This window comes from Lepeophtheirus salmonis, chromosome 11 (assembly GCF_016086655.4).
Source record: "Lepeophtheirus salmonis chromosome 11, UVic_Lsal_1.4, whole genome shotgun sequence".
Lineage (NCBI taxonomy): Eukaryota > Metazoa > Arthropoda > Copepoda > Siphonostomatoida > Caligidae > Lepeophtheirus > Lepeophtheirus salmonis.
The window spans coordinates 4,722,807-4,742,295 of NC_052141.2; the positions used below are offsets into that span (position 1 = coordinate 4,722,807).

A 19,489-nucleotide genomic window follows, 5' to 3' on the forward strand; every position below is an offset into this window, starting at 1 on the left:
ACACACTCGTGGTTAGACTTTATATTTGAATATTTTTCTAGTTTGTAATCTAAACATTTTTTCCCTGCAAATCTATTGTCATTATTATTATTATATTCTCGAAGAGAAAACATCTGAGCATAAAGTAATCATGAAAGATGAAGACTAACGATGAGGGTTTGCTCCTTTGGAGTTAAAAGTGTATGTCTATGCTGATCTCGGAGTAGAGTTGGGGATCAACATTGAGGTAATTCCAACATATATGGCCTTGCTATTTAAGAAATGGGATTCGTGTTAATTTCCTTTCTCTCGTGGGTGCATACAGGTGATTTAATGTACGTCATGTCAGCTAAGCTGTGCTTCTCCCCAACATTCGACAAATAATCAGGGTTACCATATCATATTTGAGTTTATTTATTTTTTTAATATACTGACTGATCATATTATTTTCAAATATGATCACATTGTATTCTTTCATAATTGAAGAGAGAACCTCTACGTATAGAGTGTGAATAACGTAGAGTAGGATTGATAATTATACTGCGAGTCCTTGTTGGACTCAGAAAATAATAATTGAGGGCCGACATTGGAGTAATTTCTCCCTATGTCTTTGCTATATACGAAGTGGGATTTGTGTGTATTACCTTCCTGTCAAATGTTCTTGAAGCGAATCTAATAAAATGTCCATGACAGTTAGGCTGCCTTTTTCATAAACCCTTTTTAAATGGTAAGGATTATCATGTCATTTGTAAGTTTATTTTCTTAAAATACCGGAAGTTAATTTGATTCATAACTCTAACTATAGGCTGCTTTTTGTTTGTTTTGTTTTTTACATACCAAAAGTGCTTACAATTGGCAACCCTGCTCATTTTGATATTTTTTCATTCCAGTCCTGTGGCCGACAAAAGCGCACCCGTACCATACTTCGCTCCGGAAGCACACCCTGCCCAAAAACCACGCGTGAGTCCCGCCCCTGCCCTCATTGTCGCAGCTCCTACTCCTGGGCTCTCACCCCATGGTCTTCCTGCCGCCCTTTCGGGGACTCTGGCTGTGGTGAAGGACGTCAATATCGAGGGATCCGTTGTGTAAGGAATGAAGATGGACGCTCCGTAAAGGAAAAACATTGTTCTCGTCCGAAAAGAGAGTTGGAGCTATCAACCTGGTGCTCTGTAGACTGTCCAGTGGACTGTGAAGTCTCCGAGTGGTCTACATGGAATGAGGAGCGGTGTGATTGTGGTCCTGGAGCTAAAAATAGGTCACGGACTCGTGTCATAACGACACCAGGCACACATTCCGGGCGTCCTTGTCCACTTAAGTTGATGGAAACGAAGTCTTGTCCTGCAATTCCCTGCTATGACTGGCATCGGACCTCTTGGACATGTGATATGCAGGTAAGAAGAGTCTCTTATTTATTTAAGTGGGTTTATTAGTTGAATCTATGTATGTATGTAATCTAATAGACTAACAACCAACCATACCTAAGTTTCAATCAAATTTGATTTATAATCTAAGTATCTTCATTAATGGAAGGAGGTTAATCCATCACTCTGTCCTCTCAAAGATTTATTTTATACTCATATAACAACATCTGTTTTTCCTAAATATAAAATGGGAAAGTTTTTTTTTTGGTATAGGTATAACGATAGCAAATAAATAAAATGAATGTATAAAGTGGAGTTTAGAAGCTTCCATCTTTTAAAGGTTATTTAATAAGTTCATCAATCTTGAGTTTTTACATAGGCATAACATATTTATTTATTTTTTACTCTTTTCCTATTAAGAAAGAAATACAAAATTTAAAAAACAAAACAAAGTTATGTTAGGGCATAAAGATGTGTTCAAGGTGAATCTATTCATCCTTTGTTACATGTTATACGAGATGTGTAGTTTAAATTTGGACACTTATAAAAGAGAAGAATAAGGTCAGAACAGATAGACAAACTCATCAGCCGAGAAAACTGTGTGCATTGACATCTCCCCCTACAAAAAAATGAACACAACCAATCAAAAAATGACATGACTAAAAACTGAAATTACGACTCTATTTTGCAAGGAACTCACATCAACAGAGATCAGAAAGTTGACTAAGGCCAAGGTTAGTAGAAATACAAGGTTAGACCATTATGTAATCATATTTGCTAGAACTTGCAATTTAATTTATCATAACGACTACTCGGCAGTACAGACCGATTTTCTTCAATTTTTCATTTGATGTATCGTACTGACTGTGGGGCAAGACAGACGGATTTTGACGAAACACCCAACCACTCATACATTATGTTATAAATGTTAAAAAGCGTGGTGGAACTAAAACATCAGTCGTATATGCGTTATGTTATAACCTAGTATTTTTATTAACCTTGACTAAGGCAAGCAGGCAGGCTATTTAGCGCGTCAATATCTCCATTAGTGACGGTATTGACATCGAAAGGAAGCCTGGAAGTGGTGCCCGACCCAAATTAAATCCAGATTACATCAAGGAGGCTTCCCAACAGTGGCGTCTCTAGCTTCCTTCAGAGGAGGCTCAAGCCTCACTCCGCCGTAAAAAAAGTATCACATGTGTACATATAGTGAATACAAATCAAACCGGGCCATCACTTAATCAGTGTTGTTCTTATATATATTATTTTAAAGTATTATTTTCTTTTTCCATCTAAGAGTAGTGTCAGAAATACATATACTATCGACAAGACGTTATTAACTTTATTAATTTATTTATCTTTATGACTAATAATCTATATATATAATATATAATGTTGTGTACAAGTTTCGATGTTTGTACGAGTTGTAACTTGTATACGCACATTATACAAGTTGTAATTACTCCATTTTAAAATGCATTATTTAAGTAAACATTTTTCATTTGTGGGGGGAAGGATTTGCAAATGTTGGAGCGTATATTATTGACACAAAAAGTTCGTCAGGAACAGCTCCAGCGTTATCAAACACTTTTCAATAGCCTGAAGAGCGATAAGAGGGGTTGCATTGCCAACTTTTGGTGGCATGTAGAGGCCAGAGCCGTCCGGACTAGAGCGGACTAGAGGAAAACAAAATACATTTTTCTCTAATTATCCTACTTTTCCCGCACTCAAAAGTTTAAATTGTACAAATTTAGTCAAGTCATATGGATTTTTAATACATATTACTTGGATTTCATTTAAAAATCAGTGTTCATCAATGGCATCAATTAGTATTAGTGTTAAGTCCTTTTTTATTCTTAAAGCCATTTGATGGAGTTAATTCAAGATTGTATGGAAATTTGTTCATTTGATAGAGTAAAAAATCATCTTTGAGCCCCTTTCTCCTTCAATTATTATGTAATTTATAAAGTGAGTGAAGACACTTTATTTAGTCAATAGTTGATATATTTCAACATGTCAATAGTACATAAATTATTAAGAATTCGATTTATCTTTGTCAAAGTACGAAAAAAACATTGTTGATTTGTGAAGTATAATATCACATTCTCACGTTCTAAGAAGATCTTAAACTAGGGTGGTTTTGTGGGAAAAGTTTTGTCATGAAGTCATCTTTTTTTTTATGAAGCAGAGTTGAACGAACCCACAAGAACAAAAGAGGCTTACGTCTTATTTATTGATAAAGTTTTCTTAAAACAAAGTCGTAAAAATACACTATGGTAATAAACTATATATAATTGAGTAGGAACAACCAGGATTTGTAAATAATCCTTTATGTTTGGATATAAAAATATTTAAATAAATTGTTCTACCTTTTTTTTGCATTTATCAATGGATATTAAAAAACTTTGACCCTCTATTCTGGCTTAAAAAAAATATATTATATATAGAAAAAAAGTGTCTTGAAAAATGAAAAAATATTATTTTTTCCAAATAAATTATTCTAAAAATTGTATTCCTGTCCTTTTGGAAACGGAGCATAAATATGTACTTATTACTTTGTTTATATATCAAAAGGAATAATTTATGAAATAACCAATACGTAAAAAGTCAAAGGAGATAATCGATTACTGACAGCAAAATACAGCTGGTATTTTTGTGTTAGTGAGGTAATTCAATGCTGTATATCCGTATATAGCAAAGAAATATAGGCTGAAATTCACGTAGATGATTTTGTTTTTATTGTGAATTCATGAAGGTTGACTAGCAATGGCGGCTGACCAAAAAATCTCAAATAATAATAGAAAGCCTTTCTGTATCATATTTGTTTGATTTTTAATTAAATCAGTGTTTAAATAACCTCCTTTGGGTCATTTATTTCTTCCATTGTTGGATATTTAGTTTAATGACGATTTTTTTCTAGAAATTAGTATTTCTATTTATTTTTAAAATAAAAAAACCTTTTTATACAGAGTGAAGACTTAAAACTTGAAATAGGATGACTCAAATAGGAAAAACGTTATTTTTAAGGAATTACATGAAGACGGACAAAAATAGCATTATTATATTTTACATCATTGAATAATTGTTGGGTGTCCTTTTACCTCAGTCGTCTACACTATACTGGGTGCGTACTTGAAGTATCGATAAAATGGAGAAATATGAAAAACACATGAGCAGAATTGACAATACCTCCCATCAGCTGACAAACTCTGTGTATTCGTAACCTCTGCAAAAAAGTTATCAAAATCAATCGAAATATGGCCTATCAATGGCCTTACAAAAATATTACTGCTCTACATGGCCCGGAACAAACATCAACAGGCCAGGGCTTTTGCATTGCGATAATTTTTGTGGCACATTCTTCTTCCAAAATAAATTACACGGATAATTCCATGGGGCTCAGGTCTGGGGAGGAGGGGGATCAAAAAAATTTTAGTCAAAACAAAAAAGTAAAAAATGTAACTTTTAAGGTGTGGATAGGTGTACCGTCTTGCATAACAGTGTACCCAAGCTCCCAATGTTCCCTGTTCAGCCAGGGTTGGATTTTTTTTCCTTCATCTCCGTGTTCACCCTGGGATTCACCTTTAACCCCAAAGGGGTCATGAAAATCTGAGACTCCTACAAAAACCATGACTTGGTTAAGGTCCCACCACTTAAAGGCTGTTTTGACAAGGATTGGGTATTATCGAGGCCGACAGCCAAATACTTGTCGTTTTGGTTCTATTTTGAACCCTCTCCACGATGAATATTTTTTTGTCTTTCTCACTGATTTTCGCCTGCTAGAGCGTGCCCTTATCTGACATATGTACCATCTTCACTCTTGCTCAAATTTCACCTGCCATTTAGACATTGGTTGACTTAAAGACTCGCTATATACGTGTGAATGTATTCAAAATTGTTTGCTACTAGCAAAAAACAAGCTGATCAATTTTGCCCAAAACTCACATAAAATGGGATCCAAAAAGTGAGTTAGGCAAGCAAACAGACTATTTAGAACGTCAAAAAGTTCCTAAAGGACGGTATTGGCATCTAGACAAGCTTAATCAAGATGTCGCACCGGCACAGCCCGCAAAGGTTACACAGTCCTTTTTGGAGACCAATATTCTATTCTAGCTGAAAGCAATTTGGCCATTATAATTGTTAGATGCCAACCTGTTCGATTTTCCCTGCTGCCTGCATTTCGAATTTAGGACTTGCTGGATGAGGCACTGAATCTTGAAAATATCAAGACCTTCGTTGGTGATCATTGGAGGTCCATGAGCGCTATTTAAACTATTAATACCTGTCAGCCGCTTCCAGGGCGCATGGAGGTCATTATCAAAGTCGATGTAAGTTACACAGAAGACTTTAAATGAGTTCGAAAAATGTGGCGCCAATACCTGTAGAAAGTTAACTTTATGTAACTCGGCTAGTTTCCAAAATACAATTTGTTAAGATCACAGATTCAAAATGTACATGTTTCTATTACACACCCGGTACATACATAATGCGATACATAGACAAGCTGATTAAGAATTAAGGTTAATTAGAATTAATAGACACAAATTACTCTCTTTATTTCAAAAAGGGGGATCTCCCTGGCTCCACCCCCCCTTTCCTCACATAACCTTCTTTTTTATTGTGGATAATTAATCAAAAAATAAAATGAAAATGTTACTATATATTTAGTAAAGGGGTTGTATTATTATCTTGGTAGGTATGGGAAAAGCCATCGTTTGTATCACGTGAAGGGAGTAACAATGGACCATGACTAACATTCGACATTTATTAAGTTGAGTCTGGTGGATCGATCAATCACTTTTTTATTACCTATTCTCAAAAAACATGAATTGTTCAAAAAATTTGTAGTATGTCTCAAATACCTAGGAGTCAACTTTTATCATCACAATATAAGAATAATAAAATATTAGAAAGAGCCCATATTGGGCTAACATAAGTCTACTAAATCAAATAAAGGGTTTAAATAATAGCTAAATGTATTGTGTATCTTAAATCATCCCTCAAATTTGACTACAATGCCTACAAATGACTCAAATATGTGTATGAAATTTTGGGTTGCATGTATATTAGGGCTGGTAAAGTAAAGGGTTGTACCGTGGTTCGGTTCGGTACTACCCTAACAGTTCCATACGTTTTAACCCTCGGTGCAGTACGTATATAATATATATAGTCACATATTATCTAACGTTTTATTATTTTTTGCGGTAAGCTAGTACTGATAAAGCATAGGTTACTATACATCTAGATAATTATTGGACAAACATTAATAAAACCTTTCAAAATAAATAATTTTTGGTAAAAAAGGATGCATCATGAACTTATCATATCGTCCATTAAAAACCTTCATTTGTGATTTAAGTAATTTACCATGGGGCTGTGTAAAGATGGGGAAAAAATTGATAAAGTATGATTCAATTTGTTCAAAAAAATAGCTCATTTTTTTAATAGGATTTCTTTCTATTCCTCCCAGATCTAACTTTCAATTACAGATCTCCTTTGTTAGTGTGTACGGACAAAGAACCTACGATTAAATCTCATCGAAGGAAGTTTTTTTTAGCGAGTATCCATGATATAGTTAGTATATATTGGCAATTCCTTCGTAGTCCGTCATATTTCGCTTGTATGTGAGAATATCATCCCTTGATGAACTTTTTTTTATCGAATGATTACTTTAGATTAAGTAATTCATGTTTGACCTAAACGATAAAATTCATTTAATCAAAACAGTAATATTTTTGTGATTTTAAAAGTTAAAGTCCATCCAGATGTTAAGTAATCCATTGATAGAGAGATAAACGCAGTTTTTTAATCATTTGACACAACACAACCTCTTTTTTATTCGTAATCATTTATTTTCTTATTTTTTTGTACAGTGCCGTCTTTTGTACCTCAATGTTATGTATTGAAATGTATTCTGACAAACATTCAGAAGAAATAGAGAGGGAATTTTGACCACCTGCTGTTCAAAAGAGATAATAAAAAAAGTGAATATCCTTCTTGCGTTATGAGGCTTTCATAGAAAGAAAAATATTGTATGAATGGTGAATGAATAAGTGTTCAAAAGACATACAAATATTTCAATAGATGCTTATTCACTAAAAGGAGAAACGAAGAATATATATTATAGAACCAGAGTAATGCAGCTGATTATTAAATATGCTTTCATGTAGTCCCATAAATTGAGTTAAATTGAAAATACACATGCGGTATGTCAAAATAATAACAATTTAAATCAAGAAAATGAGTTTTATTTCATGGACTCTATATTAATAAGGCAAAGTTTATCTGTTCTCTGTGCGAGTTGAAGTTGTGGAATTTCTGATAACCAAAAAATAAGTTCAAAATAGGACTTTTTAATTTATATACTTTTGTATTTTTGAAAATAATTTCCTTAGGCTGCCAAACTGGGTTTCTTATTGATGAAGGCATCGGACATTGTCGCCTACTGCTGCTCTACAGAGGCCTTGAGACCATTCTAATTTCGGTGAGGGGTAGTAAAAGGCTCTCTTCTCGACTACGCCCCAAATGGCATAGTCGAGGGGGAACATTCTGGGGAGAGTTATTTGGTCAATCCAAAGTTTATGCTTTAACCAAATCAACAATTTCTAACCTCTCTTGACTCAGTTTGCCTCTGTTGCTGTTAAATCAGTTGTCGATGTCGTCGTTCATAAGAGACCTTCCCCAAATCCTTCTCATACCTCCTCACAGTCCAATAATTGACAATAAGAGCCTTGGCATGCTACCTCATTGACTTGGCTGGACTTCTGGTTATTACAGTGTTCATTGATTCAAATTTTCCAGCGTCTAGCCCTCCCAGGAGACCTCTCCTGGCTCTGACCTGAAGCTAACATGTTTTTAATCTTGTAAACAAGACTCTGGGAGCACTGTACGACCTTCATGTTCTTCGCAACTCTCACTTGAGCGTGGAGTAAATCAGACACTCTTTCCCTTTTTCAATTTATCATGACAACTGTTGATTTTTGTAAGTTTTTTTTAAATTATTTATCGGAATAGTTCTTAATTTTAATAAAGCAACCTAGTATTTGAAAATATTCACCCTAAATTAACTTAGATTGATCTAAAGTCAAGTCCACGATTTTACCTCGTACACTTTATGTAGAGTCTGCGCAGGCAAATCAAACCGTTTTTAATAGTAAGATTTATATCAACTTCATCTAGAACACTATATACCTAGTATCAAGAGTACTTTTTTTATAATATTTATACCTGCGGTCACCTATGCCCTCTAATTTGGACCTGAAGGCCTTGAACACATTGATAACATAGAAATTTGACATATCCACCAACTCCTTCTCAATACAAGTATTCAGAGAATCAACATGGCAATGGGGGACATTGCAGGTCTTACTCTCCACGAAGCTCCATTCCAATAGCGAGCAGTCTAGTAATGAGTGGTGATCAAGTTGGGAGGGCAATAATGGCGGGGGTTTTCGTTGCACCAGCTTGATTTATTATGGCCTTATGGTCAGATGCTGAGTTTTATTGCCAACTGTTATTCCCTGTGGTGCATCTTGTTGTCTTTTCCACTTTCTATCTAACTGGAGAGGCTTTCTCCAATATTGAGGAGTCTCCTGACTTTATGGATAAGCTCATTATATCAATTTCCGTAACATCCATTATAGAGGGATGTGCGCGGAGAAGATTTACAAACTGTTGCATTTTGTTGCTATTATTATAATTATTTCATTCTTCAGGAGAGAACATCCAAGTATTCAGTAACTACGTACGAGCGTGCTCATAAAAAAGAGAAGTAACACTGAAGATGTCTTTGTTAGTTATCTTTCTATATTTTTAACCAATATTGGGTTGTTCGACGACGCTTAATAACTCCGGGGAATCCCGGAATCTACTATTAATAATAAATAAAGCAAAGTTTGACAGGATGTTTGCATGTCCTAAAGTCATTTTTTGTCTAAGAAATAACTATGTAGCAACGAGTGTTATGTAGCTGATGCTTAGAGCATCGTATTTACATATTATTATATGTTTACAAAATTATAGATCATTGTTTCATTCGTTCATTTTAATATAAAAACTCTTGCAGGAGTGATAAGGAAAATACAATTTTGTTAAACAATAAACGAATTACACTCGTAGAGCAATAAACCTTCGAGGTTGTGTGATACTTTATAAACTATGATGAATCAAATCAAAATATCGTTTGTGATTATGATTGCTATATGATTTTATTTTCAGTCTAGAAGGGGGAATATATTGTATCCATCTATAAATATATCGATAAAGAGAGAGAGAGAGAGTCCCTTGGGACATTTGGCAGGTGTCGTCTGACTTGTTTTCGAAATCATTACACACATACAAAGACGCACATTTTTCTTGATGATGGATGACACTTGAATTGATTTATTTATTACTTTTGCTTATTCTTTTCATTCCTGTTGTTGCTATAAATCTGAAAGAATGTGTAAGGGGTGGGAGGAGAAAAGGGAAAGGGCGTTCATTTGGTTATTCAGTGAAGAATATCCCTTGAAATATGTGGCAGGTCAACATAAAATCAAGCTTAAATGATTTTTCTCAAAATTGAGTGTGGATTACATTTGTACTCCTCAATGGCGAATATTTGTCCATTTTCCTCAATAAATTATTTTTATAAACCACTTAGGTGTGCCACAATTTGAGCTCGTAGATGACCCAAACTTGATCCTCGCAATAAAAAAATGATAATTTGATAGATTTTATTAGAAAAGGCCATATCCGTCTCTTAAACCATGTAAAGATTTTAAACTATTATCAAAAACTATTGAGCATCATAACTCATCCCAGTAATTTGAATAATAAGCCTATAATTGACTCGAATTAACATATAAATATTTGGCTATATGTAACGCAAATTGCAATTGTATCAGCCAAAATTGATATTCATTATTAATAAAAAAAGAAATGACGAAATTTTATGGTTGAAAAGAGCTGTTTCGTGGCCCATATCTGCCTTTTAAATCAAATAACGGTTTTAAACTATAGATAAAATACTTAGTCATCATAATTTATTCCCAATGTATACTAATAATAAGCCTATATTTCACTCCAATATGCCTATAAAATATTGGTTATGCTACAAATTGCACTCTTAAAATACCCAGAATTGATACTTATTATAAAAACTTGAGAAATTGACACAGTTTATTGTTGAAAAAGGCCATATAGAGGCAATATAAGTACCTTGAATCAAAAAGTATACACTTAAGTATATGAAGTTATCTGAAGAAATAGATTAATAAGCATATGATTGATTCAAATATATCTATGAAATGTTGGACTGAATGTATATCTGAAATAAAACATTCATAGGACATTTGTGGCCTGTCCACACCAAAGTAAGGGAGAATGTTTTTTCACAAAATTAAATGGGGATTACATTTGTATTCTTCAATAAGTTAGCTTTCATTTCTAAGGTTAAATTATTCTTATTAACCTTCTTTTGAGTGTTCCTAAAATTGCTTTATAGTAGGTATATCTCATTTTCATATTCAAAGTATGAGAAATTGACTATATTAGGGATATATAAGAATAAAATTTATTAATGATCTCTCAGGATATTGCCCATTTTATTATTTTTATGAATTAATTTTGGCTATCATTTAGAAATACTCTGTAATATTTTAATATTGTGAAATATATTTAGTTTAAAAATAGCAGAGAAATAACATGACAATGATAGTCTGGAGGACTTAAAGAATAAATAGCATTTGATATGAATGACTTGTTTTGCTAAGAATCAACTCATTTCGAAACTTTTTCTGTTTTTCTGTAGAAAAAGTTGTGACATACAATAAAAGTTAGGATGTTTATAAATCAAGTTGATAAAGGAGGAAATTGTTCCAAGATTTAAAAGAGAATCAATTTCAGTCTACGGTCTGAGGTCCCGTTCTGTACAGAAATATCAGTCCAAATCGGTGTAGAATAAACTACTGAAGATCAAACAGAAAAAAAACCCGGTTCTAACCGAGTCTCAACACCAGTAAGTGCATACTGTGTACTTAACTTTCAAAAGTGTTGTTAAATTTTCAGTTTAACCAAGGTGAATAGAAATAAAAGGTTAGACCTTCATGTAATAGGCCTTGCTAGAATTTTCATTTTTAAGTATCGTACCGACTACTGGGCAAGACAGAGGGATTTCGAGAAAACAACAACCTATCATAGTCTATGACGTGACTATTTCATAATTTTCAATTTGATGTATCGTAGCGACTGATTGGCAAAATAGACAGATTTTGACAAAACACACAACGCCCTCATACACTATGACGTCAATATTAAAAGTGTGATGGAAGTCAAACATCAGTCGTACACGCATTATTGTATAACTTTGTATTTTTATTAACCTTGAGTGTGACCACGTTCATTTTCGGTTACTTTTTGTTCCCATACCCGTGAATAGTACTTTTATCTTTGTCTATGAATTATGATAAATCCTCAACAGCTTGAATAACGAAGTTAGTAACTACATCATTTCAGCTGTTATAGTTTCCTAAAAGACAGGTCCTAGAACTGACAAAATGAGCAGGTTTTTTAGGCAGATCCTACACTAAAAGTCATATAACTAGGGATGAAAATCGTGTGTATTTTGGGCATGTTAAAATAAAAGAAACTAAAAATCAACATGGTAACCCCAACAAATCGAATAATCTTTTGGAGGAAAGCAACTTAGATGTCATGGCGTACCAGTAAATCAGGCACAAACAGCTGTGATGAGGGAGGAGTGGGAGAAGGAAATACGGAGGAACATTGGGAAGAATTACTCCGATGTCGATCCTCAACTCTACTCTGAGTCCAACAAGGACTTACAATTTAAACTCCAAAACAAATCCTCAAGGTTACTCTCCGCCCAGTATGAGCACACACGAATGTTCAATTAGGTTTTGAATGTATAATTGAATGTAGAAGGAAAGGAAGTTCATTGATACTCTGCAGTTAAATAATAGTCACGACAGCTAGGAAATGATAATGGCACTCTAAAAAAACCAACAAGATTTACATCACTACTATTTATTACGCTCCTAAGAACTTTTTTAATAATAAATAAAATAATATCAGTGTCTTGACTTAATGTTTGAATTGATGCAAGCATGCGTGCATGCATAAACTGATGCATTTGCCCTTATTTTTATCATTCTTATTCATCTTTCCTTCTTTTTCATATTTGTTCAAGTTATTGAAAACCTCTTTTATTCTTTGATCAACAGAGATTTATACATTCATATAATGTTTTACAGTAAATAAGGGGGGAAAAACATATTTTTCTTCATTTTAATGGGGTATATAGTATACATGTGTGTATAAAATTGAGTTGGATTGAATAGCCGAACAAAAAATGAAGTAATAACATATAAAAACTACTGAATAGTCAAAATATTATTAATAATAAAAAGAAGAATAAAAGTCTTAAAACGTCAAAAGAAAAAAGGAAAATCAACTCAGAGTCTTTGTAATTCTCTCTGATTTAATCAGACAGTTTAAATCTACATCAAATGAGAGTACAAAGCCACCCAATAGAGCAGTAGTTGATAGAAACACTACTTTTTTCATTAGAAGCTGTTGGTAGTTTGAAGAATGAATTTCCTTTTCCTTAGCAGCTGTTATCATTTTTTAAATCCAGAGGAGTTAAATCCTAGTTTACTTCATAACATTAAACGATTGAACCTTCGTATGTACACATAAAAGACGAAGATTTCTTGAGAAGTGTTCTTCTGTATTATTCAAACAAGTTTTGTCTGTTCGTCGACACCCTCCAACCCTGTGCAATGTCGGGTACTACCACTACTAAATATAATATGTAAATTATATATGAGGCCTTGCTTGCCAAAGTATGTTGTACATTCATACCACTCGGGCTGGGGTCAAATAGAAAGGTTCCTTATTTTTCCGCAATAAGAAGTAATCTAGGAATCACAGCTGTTGTAACAAAGAGTAACAATGCCATTAGTCAACCATTTGTCATATTTTTTTGGAAAAAAAACACAACAACACCCATATTTTAGATTCAAATAGTTGAATGTATTTATGTACCTCAAACAGAGGCCTATGATAGGCTTTATATTGGAATCAAACAGTTTCATAAAACTGTGACATATTAATCTCACAGGCCTGTTTTGGTTGTTTTTTTAAATCAGTTTGACGATTTGAGAAATTATAAATAATTTTTGCACATAAATTATTACAAATCATCGAAAAATAGTTATAATTTTCTCAGTTCGTCTACTCCATTTGTAGAGGGCGCGCTTGAGCCTTCGCGTACAGGTTTCTCGTACTATGTGTATTGACCGACATTCTGTGAATTTTTTTAGTTTACCTGGGTTTTTTTTTTTTTTTTTTTTTTTTTTTTTGGCAATGATTATCTGAAAAACGAATTTTCTTTTTTTTAACAGTTTTCAATATTATTTAAGCCCTAAGTAGTGAAGTTTCTCTCCTAAATAGATTCAATGATATTAATAACCTTATTCAATATTTGGGTGTGCTCATAAAAGAAGGATCTAATCCTGTGGATTTGTTGCGAAGTTGTGATTGTAAGTCCTTGTTGGACTCGGAGTAGAATAGGGGATCGACATTGGAGTAATACTAGCAAATGTCATTATCCTTTTTTCCTTCCTCTCTTGTCACAGCTGATTGTAGCTTATGTAAAAAATTATCATGAAAACTATGCTGCTCTGAACTTCAAAACATTCTTCATATTATCAGTGAGGCCATGTTGATTTTCGGTTTCTTTTTTCTAATATGCCCAAAATATACGAGATTTTTATTTCTAAATGTCAAATACATACATTAAAAAGTTCAATTTGTAATAAAATACAACCAGCAAACCTTCTCAAACCAGGTGTTGATAACAATATGATATATGTTTAATGTATGGGTTATGAATACAAAAGACTGCATTGAATACTACTTGATGGCAGTGATAAAACGTGATATTTGAACATAATCCAAGAAATCAATATATTAGAAATAGATTGATTTCTTGGATTTTTTATTGAATAAGTTGTTGGATAATTAGAGAAAAATATCTTATTCTTTCCACTGTAATATTTAATTTGAATCTACAATATGGAAATATGTTTTTTTAACGATGTAATAACAAATTATTCATACATTTTAAGGTCAGATTTATAATAAAACTAGGCAATCGAGGAACAGATTTTTATTGTACATATTGTAAGGTTGAAATCATTTCACTCGCTGGTCCCATTTTGACATCGAATAGTTTACTATTTTCCTTAATATTAATAAAAAAAGGAGTTTTATTGTTATGAAACTTAGTTTTTTAGGTCCCCAAAATGCCTGACATCAACAATGAACGTTATATTATAAAAATCTTAAAATATATAGTAAACAATCTCGCAATTACATTTGATTATAAAAATACATAAAATAAAGTATATCATTTGAAAAAACGTTAATTTTTACATAAAAATACAATCCCCAAACCTAGTCAATCTTCTTATAGTTGTATATAAAATATACTATGTCGTCTAATATGTATTACTATTATTACTCAAAGAAACTAGGGAGAAAGAAACGTCTAAAGTAAATCTCATAATCGCTCAATAAAAAAGAATTTCGGAAAGTGTCCATTCCTTAAATGTATATATACAGAAAGGAAATGTTTATCTGGGATTTGAAAGAGAAACAAAAAAATAACTGAAATAGGAATTTTAGAACATAGTAGGGCATTTTTGTCGAAGGAAGAAAATCCCAAATTATTTTTAGGAAATGAATGACAAATGTACATCTTTGGAGGGAGGGGAACTAATTATTAAATAAAGAAAACGGAGACATCGTGTCGATGAATGGTAATAAAACCTAGACAAACAAGGACTGATTGAGCAGTGGGGCATAAAATAATATGACCTGACGTGGTGTAAAAATAAAAGAAACCTACAAATGATCCTACAAACTGCTAATTGACCGAATATCTCGAAATAGTCGAGTTCTCTCTTCTCCAATAATATATAATTTGCTTTGAAAAGTCATTTCCATATTATTAAAAGGTTGTGAAGATTAAATTTCAACGATCGACTATCGCTGTCGTCTACAGTTTTGATATGGAAAGAGAAAGTATGACATTCGGAAAACTTGAACCATGCAGCCCTCAACACTCCTAGCAGACAAAAAAGAAATAGTATCGCCACTACCAATACGTTGTCCAAATAATTGCCATGTGGTTTTTCGTTTCTTACTTTGTTTTAAAGCTTTCGTTACATCTATGTAGATCAAACTTAAAGTATACTCAACACTCCTAGCGGACAAAAAAGTTATCGCAAAGACAACTATATTTATCAAGTACTTTTCCTGTCTCATCTTACTATATAGCTCTGAGAGACGGCATATCTCCTGACAGGTACAGGCTCCTTTGTCTAAAATGCAACACTTTTTTCATAATTACAAAAACTGCTGTATTTTAAATATATATCATTTAATTTGAAAAATTTAATTCCGAAATACAATCAAAGTACACCTTACTTACATTCTCAATCAATATAGTCGCCCTCTTCATTAATGATCTCTTCCAGCCATGTGCAAAACTTTCTAAAGTAGTTATTTACAAAGGATGTCTCTAAATTGGCTCAAGCAGTGATGATTGAGGCCTTCAGTTGATCCTTTGTTGTGTATCGAACTCCTGAAAACTTCCCCTTGAGGTCCCCAAAAATATCAAGGTCCAATGAGGAACAGGCAAGGCTGTGGGAGGCCACGAGACTTACTTTTTAAGCATGTTGAGGATGATTTTGACGGTAAGACTTTACTCGATCCCAAGTCTTCAAACCCTGACGAGAAGTTCATTTGTAGGTACTAAAATTTAAGTCTTGCTTCACACACCAGCATATGGTGGCCTAACTGCTTTCAAATTCATGAGCAAGGCAATTGATGGATCACAGTTCAACAGTTAGTTCAACTGTCTCAACAAATTCTTTAAGCCAGTATCTGATCTTGTGGAAGCTTTTAGTGTGCCACTTGCAGTCAGCTGGTACACAGTTGAGCAGTTACAGCCCAGGACATTAGATATATCTTATAGTGATTTTCATTTTGTGGATAGCTCAAAAATTGCAGCTCTGCGTTGCTCCATGGTTAGTTAGTTAAGGTGCTCTTATTTATCAATTTGTCTTTGCTTATTTTTGTTTACATTTTATTTAGACAATTGTTCGAAATTGCAGTCATAATTGAATTTTAAATAAAGATTACTATTTGGCTCAATAAAATAATTTCTCGAAGATCGCCTGCAGGAATTGTCATCGGAGATATTTATCATATATTTTATGAAGCCATCACTCATTTGAAAGATATTTTCTGCTCATAAACATTAGCTGTTTATGAATTATTGGAGCCTCAACTAGCCCAAATGTTGTAACATTTAAATCTTTTCCTCCTATAAACATTATTAATCAGTTTGAAGCGATGCTTTAATCATGATAATCATTTAAAATTGCCATATATTGCATCTTCATATATTTTCAACTTTTTTCAAAACATATAAATGATTTTTTTCAAAATAATATACTTCTTACAATAATCGACCACAAAAATGTCAGCACAAAAATAATATCTGACAAAGACAGCTGTTCAAACAAATAAACAAATAAATATTTAACGTACCATATCTTATTCAAAGCGTTATTCATCCTCGAACAAAACCCTTCAAAAAAAAAAACATGAACTTTACATTTTTTTGTCCGCATTGGATTGTCTCTCAGAAAAATATATTAATATTTCTGACTTTAATAAAAATTCAGACTTTTTTTATTTTATTTAAAAAAATTGAAACCGACCCTTATTTTAGCAACAAAAATGTGTTTCATATAAATATGTCTGAAAATACTCGTCTGTTCTTATATGACCTTAGGACTAATCAATTTGAATTTTAAAAGTCGGTTTACAAATAAATTACACCATACAACAACAGTTTGGCCCACAGGCTGAAACTCACATTTATTACTCTTATTTAAACCGTAGAGCACGAAAATGGGCATTAAAACATTCAACCTTAAAAATTTGGCCTTTAAGGCTTTTTTTTTTTATACAACGATTCAGTGCCATATTTCGACATGAACTATATAGACGAAAATATAAGTAAATAACAAATTGATTCAAGCATTTTAGCATTTGAAAAATGAATTATTTATTATTTTATTTTGATTACAATCAATGAAATATGTATATAACGACTAAAAATCGAGTAAAATGAAGGGCCTTACATAAAAGAAAATATTTGTTTTGTTTTTTTCTTCCAGTGCTTTATATCCTAGCTGAAATTATAGAAATTTCAATTTCTTAAAAATTGTCTGTTTTTTGGTCAATTTAGTTTTTAATATTTATTAAGGAATTTTCATAAAATGAGCTGCTTAGGTTGCGTTGAATAGATATAACCATAATATTCCGGAGGAAAAATTAATTTGTTTATTAGGTTTTGACTATTAATATATGCTAATATCAATAATAATTTATATGAAAGGGGATTAAAACACATTTATAAATGTTTAATATTCAATTTAATTGATAGTTATAAACTCATAAGCGATTCAATTTTTTTTGTGTGTGTTAACATTTCCCTCTACAGGGTGTCCACGATAAATTGGAACTACTTTAAACTTCATCCAGATCCATAATGTGGATATTCGGGGTTAAATCATACTAATATAAAAGGTTGCGTGAACAATACAGTATAACTTCCAGCACAATTGTTTTGACAACAAACAATAGTCATCATGGAACAAGCAAGGAGAGATGCCATCCTCGAATTGGCTCGTGCGGGACACAAGCTCTCTGCTATCTACAAGCTTCTTAACTACCCCAAGACCACGGTGTACCGGGTTTTCAATGCCTGGGAGGTTGAGGGGAACATATTCATATTAACAAATACACTCCAAATTCCATTTTCATCAAGCAGGTTGAATTTTAAGATAGTTCCAAATTATCGTGGACACCCTGTAAAGGAAGAATTCTTGTTTATGTTTTCTGTTAATTTATTTAAAAATGTATGATAAAATAAATGTATTTGAATTTAAATATAACCATAATTTTCTCACTCCAATATCATATAACAGGTAGCTGATTTTAACAATGGTCTTAATTCAGTCATAGCATAAATCTCGCTCCCGCCTTCTCCTCGCGCTCTTGCATAAACCCTATTTCTGTCCATATGTAAGGCTGTGTGTTCCATACAAACTCCCCCTTCTCTAATTCATTTCACAGTATTAAAGCAAATATATGTAGATATATTGTATTTACAAAACCACTCTATAATTTATCATCCAATAAATAAACAAACCATTTTATTATTTATGAGGAAGAGAGTTAATTTTATGGCCTCTGTACTCCATGAATGTTTGTTTAGTTATATGTTTATACAAATAAGGGCAATAAATCAAATTTGATTGAAACCTCTACTCCTTCTTCCCATTCACCTTCATTATTTTCTTATTTTACAAAAGAAAAGTCTCATTCTTTTTGTAAATAACTACTCTTGTAGCTAAATAATAATAACATGCTAACAATCATTATTAGGCTTAGTCAGACTATAAGTAAATATGTGGGCCGTCAATACAATAAACAATTTGTAACATTAATTAATTTGAATTCATCAGAAGGGACCCTCGTTCCAATTTTAGCAAAAAAGTTATATACAGATCAAAGAAGACGTTTTCATGATGATAAAGGGTTCACACATATTTTGATCTCCAAGTAATTCCACAGAATTCCTCCAATTTTTACTATTAGAGGAAAATATTTGATAGTTTGTGGCATGGGGAGAATAAGAATTCTGGAGATCCATTGTATTATAGTTTAAAAATAAATTACCCCTCCACCGTTTAATTTTTTGTCATTTCTGGAGGACAGTTATGACTGTACCGGGTGCTCCATTGAAATCTGAACACTTACTAATTCAATAATAAATGAAGGTTGAGTGATTGAAATTAATTCATATTTCGATATATTAAAGCATGAATAATTAGTTTCAATCAAAACAAACCTGAGCTCTTTAGCTTAAGTACAAGTCGAGAAAATAACAGCTGAATGGGATTGACGAATTTCCAATCGTGCAATCCAAGCAGTTTGGGGTCTCCAGACTGCCGTCAACGTTGGAGAGGAAGAAGGACTCTATGAAAAGGGCAAAATTGGACCTA

At 32.8% G+C, this 19,489-nt stretch overlaps 1 protein-coding gene across 2 annotated transcripts in view; it reads left to right on the plus strand.

The window, feature by feature from the left end:
- LOC121126140 (thrombospondin type-1 domain-containing protein 7A) overlaps window positions 1-19,489 on the plus strand; it is a 286,559-nt gene that overhangs the window by 240,344 nt on the left and 26,726 nt on the right. For both annotated transcript variants that reach the window (XM_040721441.2, XM_071891671.1), the window contains exon 16: window positions 870-1,370. In XM_040721441.2, coding sequence (XP_040577375.1) covers window positions 870-1,370 — 501 coding nt within the window. The remainder of the gene's footprint in view (window positions 1-869; window positions 1,371-19,489) is intronic.